Source organism: Cervus canadensis, chromosome 16 (genome assembly GCF_019320065.1).
Source record: "Cervus canadensis isolate Bull #8, Minnesota chromosome 16, ASM1932006v1, whole genome shotgun sequence".
Lineage (NCBI taxonomy): Eukaryota > Metazoa > Chordata > Mammalia > Artiodactyla > Cervidae > Cervus > Cervus canadensis.
The window spans coordinates 52,890,659-52,908,870 of NC_057401.1; the positions used below are offsets into that span (position 1 = coordinate 52,890,659).

The 18,212-nt window shown below is 46.1% G+C and overlaps 1 protein-coding gene across 2 annotated transcripts in view; it reads left to right on the forward strand.

Annotated features, from left to right (window-relative positions):
- Positions 1-10,981: 10,981 nt before the first annotated feature.
- MYO10 (myosin X) overlaps positions 10,982-18,212 on the forward strand; it is a 256,083-nt gene continuing 248,852 nt past the window's right edge. For both annotated transcript variants that reach the window (XM_043489225.1, XM_043489226.1), the window contains exon 1: positions 10,982-11,490. In XM_043489225.1, coding sequence (XP_043345160.1) covers positions 11,470-11,490 — 21 coding nt within the window. In that variant the 5' untranslated portion in view covers positions 10,982-11,469. The remainder of the gene's footprint in view (positions 11,491-18,212) is intronic.

Genomic DNA, 18,212 nt, shown 5'->3' on the forward strand with positions numbered 1-18,212 from the left:
CCTATAATGGAAGAGAATGTAAAAAAAAAAGAGAAAGAAAATTGAAAGAAAGGGAGACTAAATGAAGTTCTGCTTGGATAAAAGAAATATATTTTTTATTTTTCAAAATAAGAACAATTATTTTGATTATATAGGTATCAAAATTCAGAAAATATGGGGACTTCCCTAGTGGTCCAGTGGGTAAGAATGCACCTTCCAATGCAGAAGACGCAGGTTTGATCCCTGGTCCGGGAACTAAGATCCCATGTGCTGAGGGCAACTAAGCCAGTGTACCACAACTAGAGAAGCCCCTGCATGCTGCAACAAAGCCCTAGCACAGCCAAAAGAAAAAAAAATTTTTTCAGAAAATATAGAAAAAGGTCAAGAATAATGTTTGATTGCCCTGTCCTTGTTATCTAGAGATAACATCTGTTCAACATTTTTGTTTTTTTTTCTTCCTGTTCTTCAGTATCTATTCTTTCCTTATTTTAAGTAACAGGTTTTAGCTGGGTAAATAAAAGCCTAGAATAAATATCACACTTCTCAATATTCCTGGTCCCTGGTGACTAAGTTCTGGTCAAGAGTGAGTAGGTATGCCACATGACAACTCCTGGAATCTGCCCCAAGGGCTTGTGGGTATGCCCTTTGACCCCTCTGTCAGCCGCTGTCCCCCATGGCCTCCTGCAGCCTAGGAAGTTGAGACTGCTGCCTTCTTCTTCTCTTTTTATCCGAGTATAGTTGCTTTACAATGTTGTGCTGGTGTCTGCAGTATAACAAACTGAATCAGCCGTATGTATGCATTTATCCCCGCCCTCCTGGGCCTCCCTCCCACCCTCATCCCGCCCATCCAGGTCCGCAGAGAACTAAGCTGAGGTCCCTGTGTTACACAGCAGCGCCCTGCTAACTATTTTACACACGGTTGTGTACCTGGGTCAACACCAGTCTCCCAGTTCATCCCACCCCTCTTCCCGCTGTGTCCACACGTCCATTCTCTATATCTGCATCTCTAATCCTGCTCTACAAATAGGCTCATCTGTACCATTTTTCTAGATTCCTCATATATGCCTTAATAATACAGTTTTTATTTTTCTCTTTCTGTCTTACTTCACTCTGTGTGACAGACTCCAGGTCCATCCACATCTCTACAAATGACCCAATTTCTTCCCTTTTTATGGCTGAGTAATATTCCATTGTATATATGTACCAATCTTCTCTATCCATTTATCTGTCACTGGACATTTGCCTTTTTGAACTTTGAGGCTAAAATACACTGTGGCCCACTGTGGAGAGAGAACTAGAAGAAGCTGACATTCTTGAAGGCTTTATGGAGCATCCCAACCCTCCAGACTTTGTTTATGAGAGAAAAGTTAACATGTCTGCTTATAGCCATCATTTACTTATCTTAAATTTCTATAGTCTTCAGATGAAACATGTCATTCTGCAACTTTTGCTTGGAGGTTCCTAAAAAAAGGAAACATAGAATTACCATTTGGCCCATCAATTCCGCTTCTTAGGATACACCTAAAAGAACTGAAAACGAGTATTTGAGTATTCATAGTGCCAGTATTCACAACAGCCGTAACATGGAAACTAACCAAATGTCCATTGGTTAGACAAACGCATACACAAAATGTGCTCTATCCATACGATGGAATATTACTCAGCCATAAAAAGGAAAGAAGTACTGATGCAGGTTACAACACAGATGAACCTTAAAAACATCGTGCTGAGTGAAAGAGGCCAGTCACAAAAGATGTGCATGCTTCCATTTAAGTGAAATTGCTTGAGAATGGGGGTAGGTGTGAATCTAGGTGTTTGTTGAATGGTCATGAGGTTTCTTTTTGAGGTGATGAAAATATTTTGGAACTAGTTAGGTGGTTGTAAACATTGTGAATGTACTAAATGCCACTGTAGACTTTATTTTCTTAAATATTTATTTATTTGACTGCGTTTGGTCTTAATTGTGGCACAGGGGACTTTTGTTGAGGACTCTCTAACTGTGGTGGTGGGCTCTGTAGTTGGGGCACACAGGCTTAGTTGCTTTGCAGCATGTGGATCTTAGTTCCCCAACCAGGGATCAAAACTGCGTCCCCTGCATTGCAAGGCGGATTCTTAACCACTGGACCACCAGGGAAGTCCCCTAAACGCCTTTGTCTACTTTAAAGTGGTAAATGTGGTGTCACCTACATTTTAGCACTCTCTCCCCTCCTTCCATCAAGACAGCCTAGAATCTGCAACAGTCAGGCTTTGACCAATAAAATGTGGCAGAAGCAACGTCCTGTGACTTCTTTGCATGTGCCTGAATGGAGTCCTGAGTCCTCCGCGTTGTGAAGTCCCGGGGGAGAGCTGCCAGCTGCCCCAGCGAGGCCTCTGCCCCAGGAGGAAGGCTGGGTCCCCTCACCAGCCACAGCTGCCACCTGTCCTCCTGCAGCTGCCTCGGAGAGCCCAGGTGACAGGGGCAGTCAGGCCGGGAACTGCGAGAAATAAGAAGTCATTGTTGTCTGAAGCCAGTTAGTTTTCGGGGCTCATCATGCAGAAACAGTAACTCACTTCCAGATATGCTGCTGGGCACATTTACTATAATTTACTCAACCCATCTCTTGCTGAGGGGCACCTAAATTGCATCCAGCTTTGTAATAATTCTAAACAACTCTACCCCAGACTTTTTAAAATAAACGATCTTCTGTCCTTATCTGATTTGTTCCTAATATTCTCAGCAGCAGCATAAATGCATTTAACGGAGATGTTAGGGGGAAAACCCAAAAACATAAAACAGCATTCCAAACATATTCCTAACTCAGAAGTTCTTAACTCATTTAAGAAACCAAAGCAATCGCAATGACTTCAGGTGATTTCAGGTGTGGAAGTCAAGGCTCTGCCAGGTTTTAGACTTTGTATGGAATTGGCTCTGGGATGTGCTTAGTTGCTCAGTTGTGACTGACTCTTTGTGACCCCATGGACTGTAGCCCCGTGAGGCTCCTCTGTCCATGGGAGTTTTCAGGCAAGAATACTGGAGTGGGGTGCCATTTCCTTCTCCAGGGGATCTTCTTGACCCAGGGATCAAACCTGCGTCTCTTGCATCTCCTGCATTGGTAGGTAGATTCTTCACCGTTAGCACCACTTGGGAAGACCAGCCCTGGGATGCAGCCCATGAATTATAACCCCAAATTTCTCACTTGTAGGTCAGCCATAGGCTGTTTTTGTGCTTTTTTCCCTTAGGATTTGGGAACTCCTGTGTATATGAATAATTTGATATAAAATATATTACAAAATACATGAATCCATGTAATATACACTGATTCCTCCATGAAGATTCGCAATAATGAACCTTTCAGTATTTGTTTATTCCTCTGAGTGTACACTAAGATTCTTCAAGGGTCCAGGCACCAGCCCTTCCTGTTCTCATCCAGGAAACACCTCCTCATGTTCTTATTGTCAAATGTGCCATTAGTGGCTCATTTCTTATTTCTCATGATGAGAAAAGGATAGGGGAATGCCTTCATAGTGTCACAGCTCTTCAGAACCTGGTTATTTAAAAATAATATAGAAATTCTGACCTCTGCAGTTTCTTCATGTCATTTCTTTAATGCTTTTGCATCATCAGTTCAGTTCAGTCGCTCAGTCGTGTCCGACTCTCTGTGACCCCATGGACTGCAGCACACCAGGCCTCCCTGTCCGTCACCAACTCCCAGAGCCTACTCAAACTCATGTCCATCACGTCAGTGATGCCATCCAACTATCTCATTCTCTGTCTTCCCCTTCTCCTCCTGCCTTCAATCTTTCCCAGCATCAGGGGCTTTTCCAGTGCGTCAGTTCTTGACATCAGGTGGCCAAAGTATTGGAGTTTCAGCTTCAGCTTCAGTCCTTCCAATGAATATTTAGGACTGATTTCCTTTAGGATGGACTGGTTGGATCTCCTTGTAGTCCAAAGGACTCTCAAGAGTCTTCTCCAACACCACAGTTCAAAAGCATCAATTGTTCAGCACTCAGCTTTCTTTATAGTCCAACTCTCACATCCATACATGACTACTGGAAAAACCATAGCTATGACTAGACGGACCTTTGTTGGTAAAGTAATGTCTCTGCTTTTTAATAAGCTGTCTAGGTTGGTCATAGCTTTTCTTCCAAGGAGCAAGCATCTTTTAATTTCATGGCTGTTGCATCATGGTTCATGATATTACGTCATACACCCTGTGCCTGTGAAACTGGCTGCCAGTGACACTCTCAAAGGTTGTGACAGTGCTTTGTTGATGGTGGCCACAAAGGCAAGTCCAACCAAGTATGCAGGAAAATGCAGATAATAATTCATCTTCGGGTCATGTTACATTAACCACTGAGAATTTTTAGCAGAACCATTAAGCCACACATCTTCCTATTACATCTTCTCTTGAACCCTTCAGGCTGCAATCAAGTTATTCTGGGCACAAGGTCGATTTCAACGTTGGCTGCACTTCGCACCAACACCAATAGGGAGGTCAGGTGGGAGGACCATGAGTACAGTGGGTCCCATTTTCTCGAGAAATGCCCGTCTCCATCTCTCACCTAGTTCAGATTAAGTCCACCCACAGGAATAAAATGACACCACACAGACTGAAAACAAGTAAGGATGCTGATGTCAAGGACAGATTGACACCGCAGGACAACCGTCTAGAAAACCAAGGAGGAGACGGGTGCAGTGAACCCAGGAAGATGGCCTGCCATGAGGAGCAGGGCCCATGGAAGAAGTACAGTGACCATTCTGTGTGCCAGGGGCGGGAAACACACGGGGCAAACATATCTGCCAGCTCCCCACCACCACCCACTGCCCAGTGATGCTGTAGACTCGGGCAGTAACAGTGCAAGTTGGAACACATGGGTGAGACCTGATAGAGGAGTCTACACACAGGCTAAGCCCAGTATCACTGGCAGACTGCTGGGCAAAGAGGACCATAGTCCTCCTGTGCCCAAAGTGAGTGAAAGTCACAGCATCAGCCTGTCAGCATCACCTGGGTGGCCCAGTCGCTCACAATCCCGTGAAAACCACACTGCGTAGATCAGCAGGAAACTCTAGGTGGCTGTCTTCCTGGGACTGAGGTCCAGCTATTAGCTCCATGAGGACCCCCACAAATGCCAGCTCTGGACTTTTGGATGACCCTGCGTGCACAGTAGAGGGTTAGTGAGTACCCCAAAGTGGAAAGGCAGAGGCTGAGACACAGAGGACCTGATCTGGGTCCAGGGTGGCCTCTCTGAGTGGCACCGCTGGCCCCAGCCAATCCCAGGTGGCAAATGGGACTTCGATCATTTTGAGAAAGGCACCCGCAAGCACAGGACCCCACTTCCCTCAATCTAAGGGCATCACCTCTCCTAAGGTATTGGCGAGTGGCAGAAAACAAAATCCACTTTGAAGAATTTAAGCAAGAGGAGATTATTAAATAGTATGACAGAGCTTGCCATATTGTTGGAAAGGCTGAAGGAATGAACTTTAGGCTAAGCTTCCAGAAACAATTCTTAGAAACAGGGCTCAGGGCAGGCCCGGCTGGTAAGAGGCAGCTTCACCTACCAACTTCAGAACCCAACTGGGGCAGCCTAGGAGTGGTATCCCCACAGCTGACCAGGAAAACGTACCTTCGGCCCCCAGTTCTGCTACCAGCACTGACTCTCTGAACTTCCCCTTTGTCCTCATGTAGTTTATTCCCCAGGTTAAACCTTAAGTGGGTACATCTAATTGGTAGGTCTGAAGTCACGTGTTTGGCACAAAGGATGCTTGAAGATTCTTAATGGGTTGGAGGGATTCTCAATGTGAGGACACTCTCAGCATGTGGGTAGGACCTTTGGAAGATCCTGGGCAGCCCTGAAAGACGGATATTGACTCATCAAGATGACTAACTTGGGGTTATTCCATGCATAAATATAGGAAAGTTGGTAAAAATGGATGGAGAGTGAAGCATGGTTAGTTTAGGAGCATGAGAGATGAGAAGGACCTCACTAGGAGAAATCCAACAGGTGGTTTGAAACATGGGGTTGGGACTTTGCTGTGCTTGAGTTATGCATTTGGGAATCACTTATGAAGAGATCGAAGCTGAAGTAGTGAGAATTAATGGCAACGATGTGAGAGCAGAGAAAAGAATGTGGGCTTAGGGTTGACTGTATTTTGGGGAAGGGAGGGAGGAGGGGAACCTGTAAAAGTGACAGAGAATGAGGTCAAAAAGATGGGAGGACCAGACAAATGCAGCGCTTTAAAGCTAGGTAGCACTGGCTACATAATTTTGGGAGTTCTGTGCAGAATGGAAAAGGAGGGCCCCTGACTCAAAACTCATTAGGATTTAAGGCAATACAACAGAGTAGTAAGCCAAGCCTGGGGCCTCTTCTGAACTTCGGGTCCTGTGCAATTAACTACTGCTGCATCCGCGTGAAGCTAGCCCCAAAGCTGAGAAGTGAGAGTTTCAAAAGAGGGTGGGTGTCCAGGAGGATGGAATTTGAAAATAGGTTGCTGAATATGATTATTTCGAGGTCATGGTGATCTTCAAGAAAACAGGGTGGGGGCAAAAATTCAGTCATAAGCTACTGAAGAGTAAAGTGCTTGGAGATGAAATGCAGACAGTGAAAAGTCAGGGGTTTGAAGAAAGATTGCCCAGTTCAGGAAGCAATTGCATTCAGAAACAGCCATTTTCAAATGGAAGAGACATGATCACATTTGTTGGCTTGGAAAATGTGAGCAGGAAGGATTGAAGATGCAGAAAGCAGGGAGTAAGTGGAGACAAGGTTTGGAAGTGGGAGATGTTGTGATTAATAATAGAGTTGGAAATACAGTAAGCTTTGGAAAGTCAGCCTGGGAGCCACTCTGATCTAAGAGAGAGTCTGAAGATACAAAGAAATCAAAGAGAAATATACTCCACGTGGGCAGAATATACCATCATGGAGGGTTTCATGGATCTTTATACCATTTATTCATCACACCCAATAACACCAGGACACTGCACTTTAACTGGAAATGGGTTCATTTATGAATACAACTCTCTGTTTGTGTGGGATATCAATTTAGAAAGCATCTGTATAGTGTGAAGTGATGGGGATTTCGCTGGCATTGGCTGTCCATTGAGGGCTCTTTGAGGAGGTAAATTACACCTTAGCTGTAACCCGTCTTGTTTAGAAAAATGACTGCTAGCAAATCATTTTTTTGAGTGTCTTATCTGTGCTTCATTTCTGTGTTGGTACTTGTTTAATTCTACTACAATGTGAAACATTTCAGGTATTTTATTCCTCCGAATTTAATTCTTTCTAAAGAAATCTTTCACAATTGTTTTAAGTTTCACACGAAAAACAATAAAAAACAAAACCAAACCCAAAACTCCCTGAGGATTTTGAATTGTTATGGGAAGTGAACAACTTGATTAAAAATTTAAAGAACACAAAGAGAGTCACTTAATTTTTGTTTGTTCAAAATGGAAAAACATGTGAATTTTTAAAGATCCAAGACTGTAAGTGAACTGAAAGGAACTGCTGTTCAGTTAAGCATGAAAAACAGGATTTTAAGGTTGTGTCAGTTATTAACTTCTAATCTGTGTGAAGAAACTCCAGAACTTTCTCTTCCTGTAACTAGTAATTAAGCCATTAGTCTGACTGGAGCAATTAGAGGTGAGTATTTTATAAAAACAGAGGTAATGAAGAAGCCACTGTACACAAAGTCACATCCAGATTAGGACCTGATAGCAGCAATACAACACAACAACAGCAAAAGGACGCAATCCAAAACCACAAGGAAATCACAACTCATTTCAACTGAAAACAAACAAACACGTGGTGGAAATAAAAACAGAAGATTATAGTTCTTATTCATACACATGCCCATAGGAAAGTACTCCTTAAAATGGGAAAATTATCCCATCTATATACAAGTACGTTTCCGTCCCTTATGGATTAATATTTGCAGCTAAAGAAGAGAATGTTACTTGAGCTTTTTTCTTGCTTTATTTTGCAAATGTAACATTCCATGAGCATGTTTGAGAAATAAGTAGGGTAATTAAGAAGGAACTTGGCCTCAGAGAATGTGCCCATTCTGGTATTAACATTCTGGAGTCTCCCCCTGTCACTTCTCAAGGGACAGGGTTTGATGTTTTAGTCCAAACAGCTTTGACCATTGGGTCACAGGGCCCCTTGAAAGGAAGTACTTAACTTTTCAACAGTGGTAACAAGAATGGATATTCTTAGAAATCTGCTGATTTAAAAGGCTTCCCCTTCTCAGTCCAATTTTGTCAAAGCCCTTGTAAATTTAACATACTCTTTTAGAACAACTGATTCCACCCCAAATACTTGAAAGTTTGGTATCTTGTTTGAAAGTGAAAGTCGCTCAGTTGTGTCCGATTCTTTGAGACCCCATGGACTGTAGTCCATGGACTTCTCTAGGTCAGAATACCGGAGTGGGTAGCCTTTCCCTAGTATAGTTTATCTTTACAGCTTTTTGAGATTGTGCATTTATATGGAAAATCTGATGAATGGTGACAACCCAAAACAATGATCCTAAAACTCAGAACTGTCTACTTGCTGCTGCTGCTAAGTTGCTTCAGTCAAGTGATTACTAAAATGCAGATTCTTAGGCACCCAGGCCACCCTGAGATGCAGTCATAGGATTTTTGGTTTGTTTGCTTTTTCTTTTAAGCAACTGTCCTAGGGGATTTTGATAAAGTGGTATAAACGTTTTAAAGAAATGTAATTCAGTAAAGGGTTTCCCAGGTGGCTCAGTGGTAAAGAATCCACCTGCCAATGCAGGACACAAGGGTTTGATCCCTGGCTGGGGAAGATCCTCTGAAGAAGAAAATAATAACCGACTCCAGTTTTCTTGCCTGGGAAATCCGATGGATAGAGGAGCCGGATGGGATTGCAAACAGTAGGACAAGACATAGCGACTATACTACCACCACCAATTCAGTAAAATTTAACCCTTATGTATTAGATCCGGCTCAAAATTATTTTAGGAGGCAAGTTGGAGGTATGTAATTATTAACCATATATTCTTAATCAATAAGGAAGTGACTTTTAAAAGTTACAGGCTATTTTTTTGAGCAGTTCTAACTTTACAGAAACATTTAGGGCAAAGTGTCCCTATATTTGTTTCCTCTATTATGAACATGTTGTATTAGCATGGTACATTTGTTACAACTGATGAGCCAGTATTGGAAAGTGACTTTGAAATGACCATGGCCGAGGCTGCCAGTGGCTGGGCTGCGGCTGGGAACCAAGCCATATCCACACCCTCGCTTGAACAAGCTGCCTGGTACGTTCTCTTGAAAGATGTTCTATACAGATTAACACCATAATAGCTGTAATTGCTCTGTGCCAGTATCTGAACACAGGTGGCCGCAGGACTCATTTGACTAAGCCCTGTGATTGGTGTCTGGGATGGTTGGTATTTATCCTGGCTCCATCTTAACTTTCCGTGCAACCTGGGATACAATCATTAATGGCTTACATGTGTAAACCTGTGAAACAGGGCAATCACAGAGCACAATATCAAGTATTAGTTTATACCTTGACTCTTTCTAAAGGGAATGGGTACAACGATATTAATGCTGAAGAATTGCTCTGACAGAGGTTACAAACAGGGGCTTCTAATTTCTCAACTGAAGATGGGAAGGGCACCAATTAAAAAAAAAACCCTTATAGAATATAGTTTTATTCCAATACGATATACTTTCTTCAGAGGTCTTAGGACAAGCCACACCTGTTCGTTAGGTTGAGTGGGAAGTGGCATGAGTGGCTGGACATCTCTGGGCAGGCTTCCCAGGAAAGATGTGACTTTCTGACTTGAGTTTTAAAGGATGAGCAGTTGCCAAAACCCCTAGAGAGAGTTTCTCAAACCACCTGTGGTTAGGAGCCAGTCGTTTTTGTTCCCAATCTGCCAGGTACCAATACGAAACCTCTGCTGTGCCAGCTATGACTCACCAGGAGTCTGACAACACCCAAACTGGTTTATTCTCAGTTCAAACAGTCCACCAATCACGTGCTTCTATGTCGTGGTGTTTGCTATATTGCTACAAAAGTTTTCAAACCTTTGCTCTCATTTTCTCTGTTACAGACAGGTTCCAGTTTGCAGAACAGCACAAGGCAGCTGAAACTTGCTGGAAATGCAAGACTATCAGCGCTTACACTCATCAATTCCAATCTGCATTTTAATAAGATGCCCAGGTGTTCCTGTGCACGCTAAAGTTTAAGGAGTTGCCCCAGGACTCGGTATGGTGGTGGGAGGGTTTGAGCCTTCACCCACTTCCATTTGGCTACCTGCTTCCTTTGGGTCCGGGAAAAGGGTTACATTTTTTTAAAGGTGTAATTGGCCACGTCCTCTTCCAGTTTACAAAACTGAATTTTCCCGCCGCGACGAAAACTTCTTGTAACCTGAGTGCAGGAGAGAAACTCCACACGGGTAGGAGGCTTCCAGAAATTCTGATCAGCCTCCGTTCTCTGCTTTGATCTGGCCCAACAGCCGGGGCAGCTCCCCGGATCGCGCTTCCGTCCCCGGGGTCGCTCATCTGCCGAGCTGCATTAATGAGATCCGCGTTGAGCCGGTTCCAGGGTCTGCTGAAGATCAAAGGCACACACACACACACAAACCCCCCGGCCCCTCCTCCTCCTCCTCGGTGACTATTAGGTCTCTATCACCAGAGGGGAGTCAACTTCCCCCGCCTTCCCCGCGGTGGGGAAGGGAGGAGGCGGAGAGGCAGTCAGCAAGCTGCTCTGGCCCCGCCCGCCTCCGAGCCTCTGAGCCCGCGGCGGTCCGAGGCGCGGAGTGGGCGGGGCCTGGGCGAAGTTGGGGGCGGGGCGCGCCGGCCGGGCGAGGCCTAACCTGGCGGAAGCGCGGGTAGGGGCGTGCTGAGGGCGGGGCTCCCGGAGGGGCAGGGCGTGGCCAACGAGCCTCGGGTGGGCCGGCTGGGTGGGCGGGGCTCGGTACTGGGCGGGGCGAGACGAGCGAGTGGGCGGGCCCGGACGAGAGGGCGGGGCGGGCCGTGAGCCCCTGTCCGCGAGTCTCGGTGTGACTGTGAGCCGGTGAGCTCCGGGCGCCGAATCCTCACCGCCGCGGCGCTCGAGCTGGGAGAACCACCTCCGGGGCTCGCTCTGTGGCCGCTGTTCTCCTGCCCGCCCTGAGCGCCTCGGGCCGGAGTGCAGAGGGAGTGGGGCGCGCTCCCCAGCCGCCCCCCGCCGCCCTCCCCCAACCCCGGGGAAGAATGTGCCACCAGCTGTTCTCCGCTCGCGAGCGCTGCGCCCAGGAGTGAGGAACTTGGAGCCCGAGGAGACAAAGGCTGCAGTTGGGACGGATGCGTTAAGAGTCTGGGGTTTGGGCAAACAAAAGGTGCGAAAGCCGAGAAGTGGGAGACGGAGATGGCAGCGGGGGAGCCCCGTGGGCTCGAGTTTCTGGGAGTCGCGCCTTGACACGCATGGTTCCCCCGGACCTTGGGCTGCATTGACTTCCGCGAGAGCTGGGAGCCGGACTCTGGCAAGTTGGGGAGCGCACGGGGAACAATGGACAACTTCTTCCCCGAGGTGAGTGAGCTCGCGGCCGGGAGGGCGGGCGCGGGCTCCCTTCCTGCCGGGGACCTGGCCTCCGGGGAGGGAAGAGATGCGCCCCCGGCGCCGCGCGCACACCCGCTACCGCGCGCGCTAAGCCCGAGAGGGCGAAACTTTCGGGGAGTCGCCAGAAATCGAGCCCCGGGGGGCGGGGGTGAGTCTCATGGCTGAGTAAGCCGGGTCGGGTTTTTATTTTGTCCCGCGCTCTCGTTTGGCTCCGGGATGCCGCGAAGGTGAGCGTCCTGGCGCAGGGGCGGCTGGCTCACCGGCTGTCCCGCGGCGCCCCGGGCGAGTTGAGCGGGCGGACGAGGGGCCCTGACGGGAGGGCTGCCCGCCCCGCTGCCGGGGTGCGGGAAACCCCATGAAAAGGCTCATCGGGGACTTGCCTTTTCTCCAAGAAAGGTCTGGTCTGGTATTTCCTTTGCAAAACGTGCCGGCTTCCTGTGAGAGGGACGCAAACGCTTCCAGAGGAGACGCTTAATGAAGTGTGAGAAGGGGGCGGCGAGCGTTCAGTCGTTGACTTGAGTTCTCCGCCCGTGGGACCTTTGGAGTGTAGGTTGCAGTGCTCCCCAAGAAGTGCTCCTTCAGGCTTTGAGATCTTTCCAGAGCGTGAGATCAAAAGATCACATGTTTGTGCTGACTGTCCTTGGCAGATTTTGAATTCGAATGTAAAGAAAATCGTTTAGGGCGCACTTTGGTTATTTTGAGAGATGGAACTGATGTTCCTTTTAGGGTCATTGAGGGCGGGACACCACGGTTACTTGAAACCCTTGACTTGAGAACCTTTTTTTTTTTTTTCTTTTTTCTCTGGGATCGAGCGTTACTGTGGTTTCTTGGCTCCCTATCCTTTCTTGGTTGTGTTTATTTAACAAATTCTATTTAAGTTTGAGGTTTGAAGTGGCTCAAAGTAAACTTAGTTAGCTTAAGGAGTCTGATGTGACTTTCATTGAAAGCCAGGGGATGACTTGTAAACCCAGGACAGTTTTGGAACCTTCCAGCAATTTAGATTGGTGAGGGTTTGCCTCTGTGTTGGCTATCTGGCTTTATCAGAGTTAATTGGATTTATTATTTCAAGGCATTGTACTTTCCAGGTGCCCACTTACCATAATATAAATAGTCTATAATGGCCAAAGTGGTATATTCTTGTGTAATAGTAATATCCATTTTTTTCCCCCAAAAGTGGCTTCTCAGGTGTGATGCCTACATTCATGATGAAAAGCCAATTGGAAAGTAATTAATTATTCATTAATGCATATTTCGACTTAAAAAAAGAACACTATAATTGTGAGGCTAGCGTTTCCTAATCCATAGACCTTTGTTTTCATGCCTGTAAGAAGGCACCAGAACGTTCTGCAGGAGTTGCAGGTTAACCAGTGATGAAAGACCAGCGGACTATGTTTAATTGCTTTCATCTGTAAGAAAACCTGAGGCTCTGCCTGCGGGACACTAATTCTTAACTTTTTTTTTTTTTTGGTGGCAGGAAGGAGGCCCTTATTTTGCTTTTGTGTTGTGAATCTCTTAGGAAATTTGATGAGACACAGAATTTGTGTTCGATTTGTTGGGGTCCGGGTCCCCATGAAGCTTGTCTGTGGACCGCGGAGGAGGCTAGTGACCCCCCTTTGGAAGAACTCTGCCCCCTAGTGCACGTGGGGAGAACTGCAGGATAACGTGGAACAGCCGCAGCCTCCTGCCCTGGATCCTACCCTTGGACTTGGAAATAACTCTCTCCTTACAATACACTTTTGTCCAGTGTAAGAAGACCTGGTTGTTGGATTTTATATCCACGATTAACATAATATTGAATTTGGCCTGCAGTGATCAACTTCTCCATTCCCTGCCTGTCCTAGGTGAAAAAGTCTTAACCCAAAGACGTTGATCCTTGCCCAAGGTTGAAGAGGTGGTTACAGAACCCACAGCCTTTATCCTCTGTTGCTGGTGATTTTAGTAGCTAGGGGAAATTTTTATGGGCTTAAAGTTATACTTTTACTCTTGTGATGTATTTGTAGTGCAATGTTAATTTCTAATCAGAAATTTCTGATTAATTGATTTCTAGTCAATATTCATTTCTAATCAGAGTTCCTCCCCTAACCAGTTACTTTGGATGGGAAGTCAGCAGGGCCAGACTGGCTCTGCAGTGTTGTGTTCTTTGGGGACACACTCCTCTACCATAGACCCTGTCTCTCTTAAGTATCTTAGAGCACCCTTTTGTGAAATTGTCCAGCGAAGAACATCTTGTAATGTCCTGTTAGAGCAGGAAGAGTAAGTGTGGAAGTGATATATTTCCAAGGACAGCAGATTTGAAGGGCCTTTTGTATTGCCAAGTGATGTCCTGTTCTTTGGTACCTTTTCCCTTCGTGATTTAGGCATAATAACTTGTTGCTTGTCAGACAGCAGTTTGAAGCTAATGTTAACAATTGGAAAAAAAAATTATGTCGCATGTATTAGCTTTCTGTGTGAAGGGCCAAATAGCAAGGAAACAAGAGCTCCTTGTGACTAGCAGCTGCCATTTAGAGTGAGAGTTTCTCAAGCTGGGTACCATTGACATTCTGGGTCAGTCAGTTCTTTGATGGGGGGAATCTGTCCTGTGTATCGTGGGGTGTTGAGCAGCCTCCCTGGTCTCAACTCACTAGATATCAGTAGCATCCACAAGTCATGGCAACCGAAGTGTCTTCAGATGATGCCAGATGAGCCACGGGGGGCAAAATCACTCTCAATTGAGAATCACTGAGCTAGACCCCTGGATCAGTTCCTTGTGGAATTAATTCCTTGTGTGTTGCAGACACAGCCTTCTTGTCTGCTCTAAGTAGCATCGGGCTGCCGCTCAGCTGGAAGCCCATGAGGTTTGTGCCCAGCAGCTGATGGCTCCTGACTTCACAGTGTACCCATGGGTTGGAGAAACTGAGGGCTTCAGGCTCCCCAACTGCGTTTCCGTTTCTTCATGCTGTGTCTTAGATCTTTCTGACTTCTCTCGAGTGAACTGTGTGCACACTTCTGGGAAATTTGCCTTTTCAACGTTTAGAGGTAAGCTGTTCAAAAATTGACCTAAGGAAGAACCTAAGGTTACGTGTGTCTGAAACCAGATGCACTTTTAAAAGTGAAAAGGCTCAACTCGGAAAAGTGGCATGACTACCACGCAGATGTGTTGATGTTTTGAAGTGGCTGCTCTTTTCCTCCAGGGCTGGGTAGAGTGCCTACAATACTGGAAAGGCCAGTCAGTGCCGGCTGGACCTTAAATGAGCTGGACTTCTCTGTCTTCTGTTGTAGGAACAGGCGTGGCATAATGGCTGATCAAGTGAAAGATCTTCTCAGGGTTATTAATAGGACACATGTGAACACTTTGATTTTCAGAAAATGTAAAACGTACACAAGTGAGATACTCATAAACACATAAAGCAGGATTGATGTTTTAAGGACTACATTGTCAGTGGAAAACATTCCAGCTGTACCTCCTTCTCAGTCTGGTTCAGCCTGGGCGGGAACAAACCCACCTCTCAAGGTATTAAGTGGAAGCATCTTTCTTATTTCCACTTAATTTGGAAGGGACTCTTAGGTTTGGTTGTTTCCTGGAACTCAGATAGTTATTTTAAACTGAAACGAGTTCTTGAGCCTATTTCTCCCCCGCCTTTTTTTTTTTCCCTGCATCTTATTGGTGGTTTTTTTTTTTTTTGGTCTTGGTACAAAAGCAAAACAAAACTGAAGACTCTTGTTTTTGGCAGCCCTCCCCCCACAATCATCCCTCAAGGGCAAAGGCAAGCACTCAGGGCTTCCTTGTCCCACTGCATGCTGCAGGTGACCCCTTTGACGACCGTCAAATGAAATCAGAGCATTCCCTGGTGTCTTCTTGTCTTGCAGTGAAGTCACAGTGCCCTGCCCTTTCTTTTAATTTTTTAAAAATGAAAAAAAAAATTATTTGACTGCACCAGATCTCAGTTGAGGCATATGGGATCTCAGTCAGGGCATGCAGAATCTTTAGTTGCAGCATTCGGGATCTAGTTCCCTGATCAGGGATTGAACCCAGGTCCCTTGCATTGGGAGTGCGGAGTCTTAGCCACTGGACCACCAGGGAAGTCTCAGTGCCCGACCAGGCTGGGAACAGCAAAGCTGCAGGAGCAGCGGTGAGCAGGGAGCCCTGGCCCTTTGGGTGCTCACCTCTCCCCAGGTCAGGCCCAGAGCAGCGTAGGCGGGGCGGGCACTGTTTAACCAGAGCCGGACAGAGAGAGGGCGGTGTGTTTGCTTTTCCAACAGCCTTTTAAGTGGGGTCACCTTTAAGGACAGGCACCTTGAATGTGCTCTTTTGTGGAGATTGGGCAGGGGGACATAGGATACCTTCTATAAATGGGTTTCAAAATTTTGCATTCAGGGTGACTGCTGGGTGATGCTCTCAGGTCATTGATTTGCAGGGAGCACTCCAGCTGCCCTGATGGCTCAGATGGTAAGGAATCTACCTGCAGTGCAGGAGACCAGGTTCTACCTCTGGGTCGGGAAGATCCCCTGGAGAAGGAAATGGCAACCCATTCCAGTATTCTTGCCTGAAGAATCCCATGGACAGAGGAGCCTGGTGGGCTGCAGTCCATGGGGTCCCAGAGAGTTGGAGATGAAACTAACACACACGTGCACTCAAGCAGGAGCCGTCTGGGAAGTCTGCCGGAAGCTGGGCCTCACTCCTGGGGCCTGCCATGCCCCTAGGTTGGATGAAAGCACCTCATCAGTAACAGTAGAAAAGATGTGGGCTTTGGGAGCTTGGCTGCACACCCCCTCCGCACTTACAGGCTCTCAGTCAGGTTATCTGACCTTCCAGGGCTTCATTTCTCTGTCTGTGGTGGTGTTTAGTCGCTAAATCGCGTCCCGACTCTTTTTGACTCCATGGACTGCAACATGCCAGGCCTCCCTGTCCCTCACTCTCTCCCAGAGTGTGCCCAAGTTCTGTTGTCTATAAGTGAGCATAATAGTGTTGACCTTGCATGGCTATTAAGAGAATTCAAGATAAGGTTTACAAGGCACTTGGCACTTGGTAGGTGAGTTATAATACAAGGTTAGAGTAACTTGGAAATTAAGAACAAGTGGCGTCTGATGGTGACTGAAACTCCAGTCCTCAATGGGGCAGGGAAATCTTGGCTTTGGGGCTGTCTCCAGTGTCATTTCTGGTATTGGACTGCATTTATTTTCTTCCTTTTGACCAATACATGTCTGGCTGATGTTCCAGAATGCTGTCAGAAACATGTCTACATTGCTTATAAAGTCAAGTTCACATTCTTAGTCTGGTTTCCAAGACTTCCTGGTTTGGCAACTCTTTATTCTTTTCCCCTCTGTGAATTGGATTCCACAGGATCTATTACCTGGCCTACACCGTACCTTTGTCTGTCCTGTCCTCTCTGCCGATCTGATGTCCTGCTGTCTCGCTCCTTTTTTGGAACCATCCCCACAGGTCTAGTTCATGGTCACTCCTCTCTTTCCTGTGGACTTGGCTCTCTTTCTTTCTGTCCTGGTTGTGTTAGGACCTGGGTGTTCATTGGAAGGACTGATGTTGAAGCTGAAACTCCAATCCTTTGGCCACCTGATGTGAAGAACTGACTCATTGGAAAAGACCCTGATGCTGGGAAAGATTAAAGGCAGGAGGAGATGGGGACAACAGAGGATGAGATGGTTGGATGGCATCACCGACTCAATGGACATGAGTTTGGGTGAACTCTGGGAGTTGGTGATGGACAGGGAAGCCTGGCGTGCTGCGGATCATGGGGTCGCAAAGAGTCGGACACAACTGAGCAAGTGAACTGAACTGTTAGGAATTTACCCTCTTTTAGCTAGAGGCTTTGATTTTTTTCTTCTTTCTCAAATGCGTAGTCTTGAAAAGTTAAGTATTTGATTTATAAGTTTTATCAAAAGTCCTCTACCATGGGATGCTATCCTGTGTAGCTGTTATTTTCCTCTTAAGTACAGATTCTTTTTTTTAATGTCAGGAGGGGAGATGGTTCTAACTTTTCCTTTTGATTATGAAGCGTTTTATAATTCTTTGAAGACAGTGAAAAGTACTTCTGCAGTTTATTGAGTGCTATGTGCCCGGCATGTTTCTGAGCACTTTACATTCAGTAATTCGTCCAGTAAGTAAGTAATAACCTTATGAGTAGGGCTCCGTCAATGAGGAAAATGAGGCACAGAGAGGTTGAGTAATTAGCCCAAGGTCACACAGCGATGGCCAGGCTTTGAACCCAGACAGGCTGTCTCCAGGACCTCTGGGCTCTTCACTGCCATGCTTTCCTTTCCCGTTGGTGTCATTTGTATTATGCTTGCATCACTGTTTCTTTGATGATGTACCTTCGACCTTAGGCAGTTAGTAAATAAGTTTTGAGTTGAAAACTGCTTGGAGGCTTGGGAAAACAAGTGACCCACACCCCCCAGAAACTCTGCAAACCCAGCAGGAAAATGTTCATCGGCTTTTGAGCATGCCCCTAATTTTTATTTGGTGTGCTTTTTTACTCAGGAAGGACATGTATCCTCATAAAATATAGCATCTAAAGCTGCAGGCCCCAAGCTCATGAGGATGGTAGGGAGATTTAGATGATAAGGCACTTAGAAAACTAGAGTTTTGAGAAGTTTCGTTTCTTTTTTTTTTTTTTTTCTTTTTTTAATTAAAAGAAAGGGTAGAACTCATTTGTCTCCTCAGTTCTAACTCTCAAGTTATCAGTTCCTCTTGGAGGTTT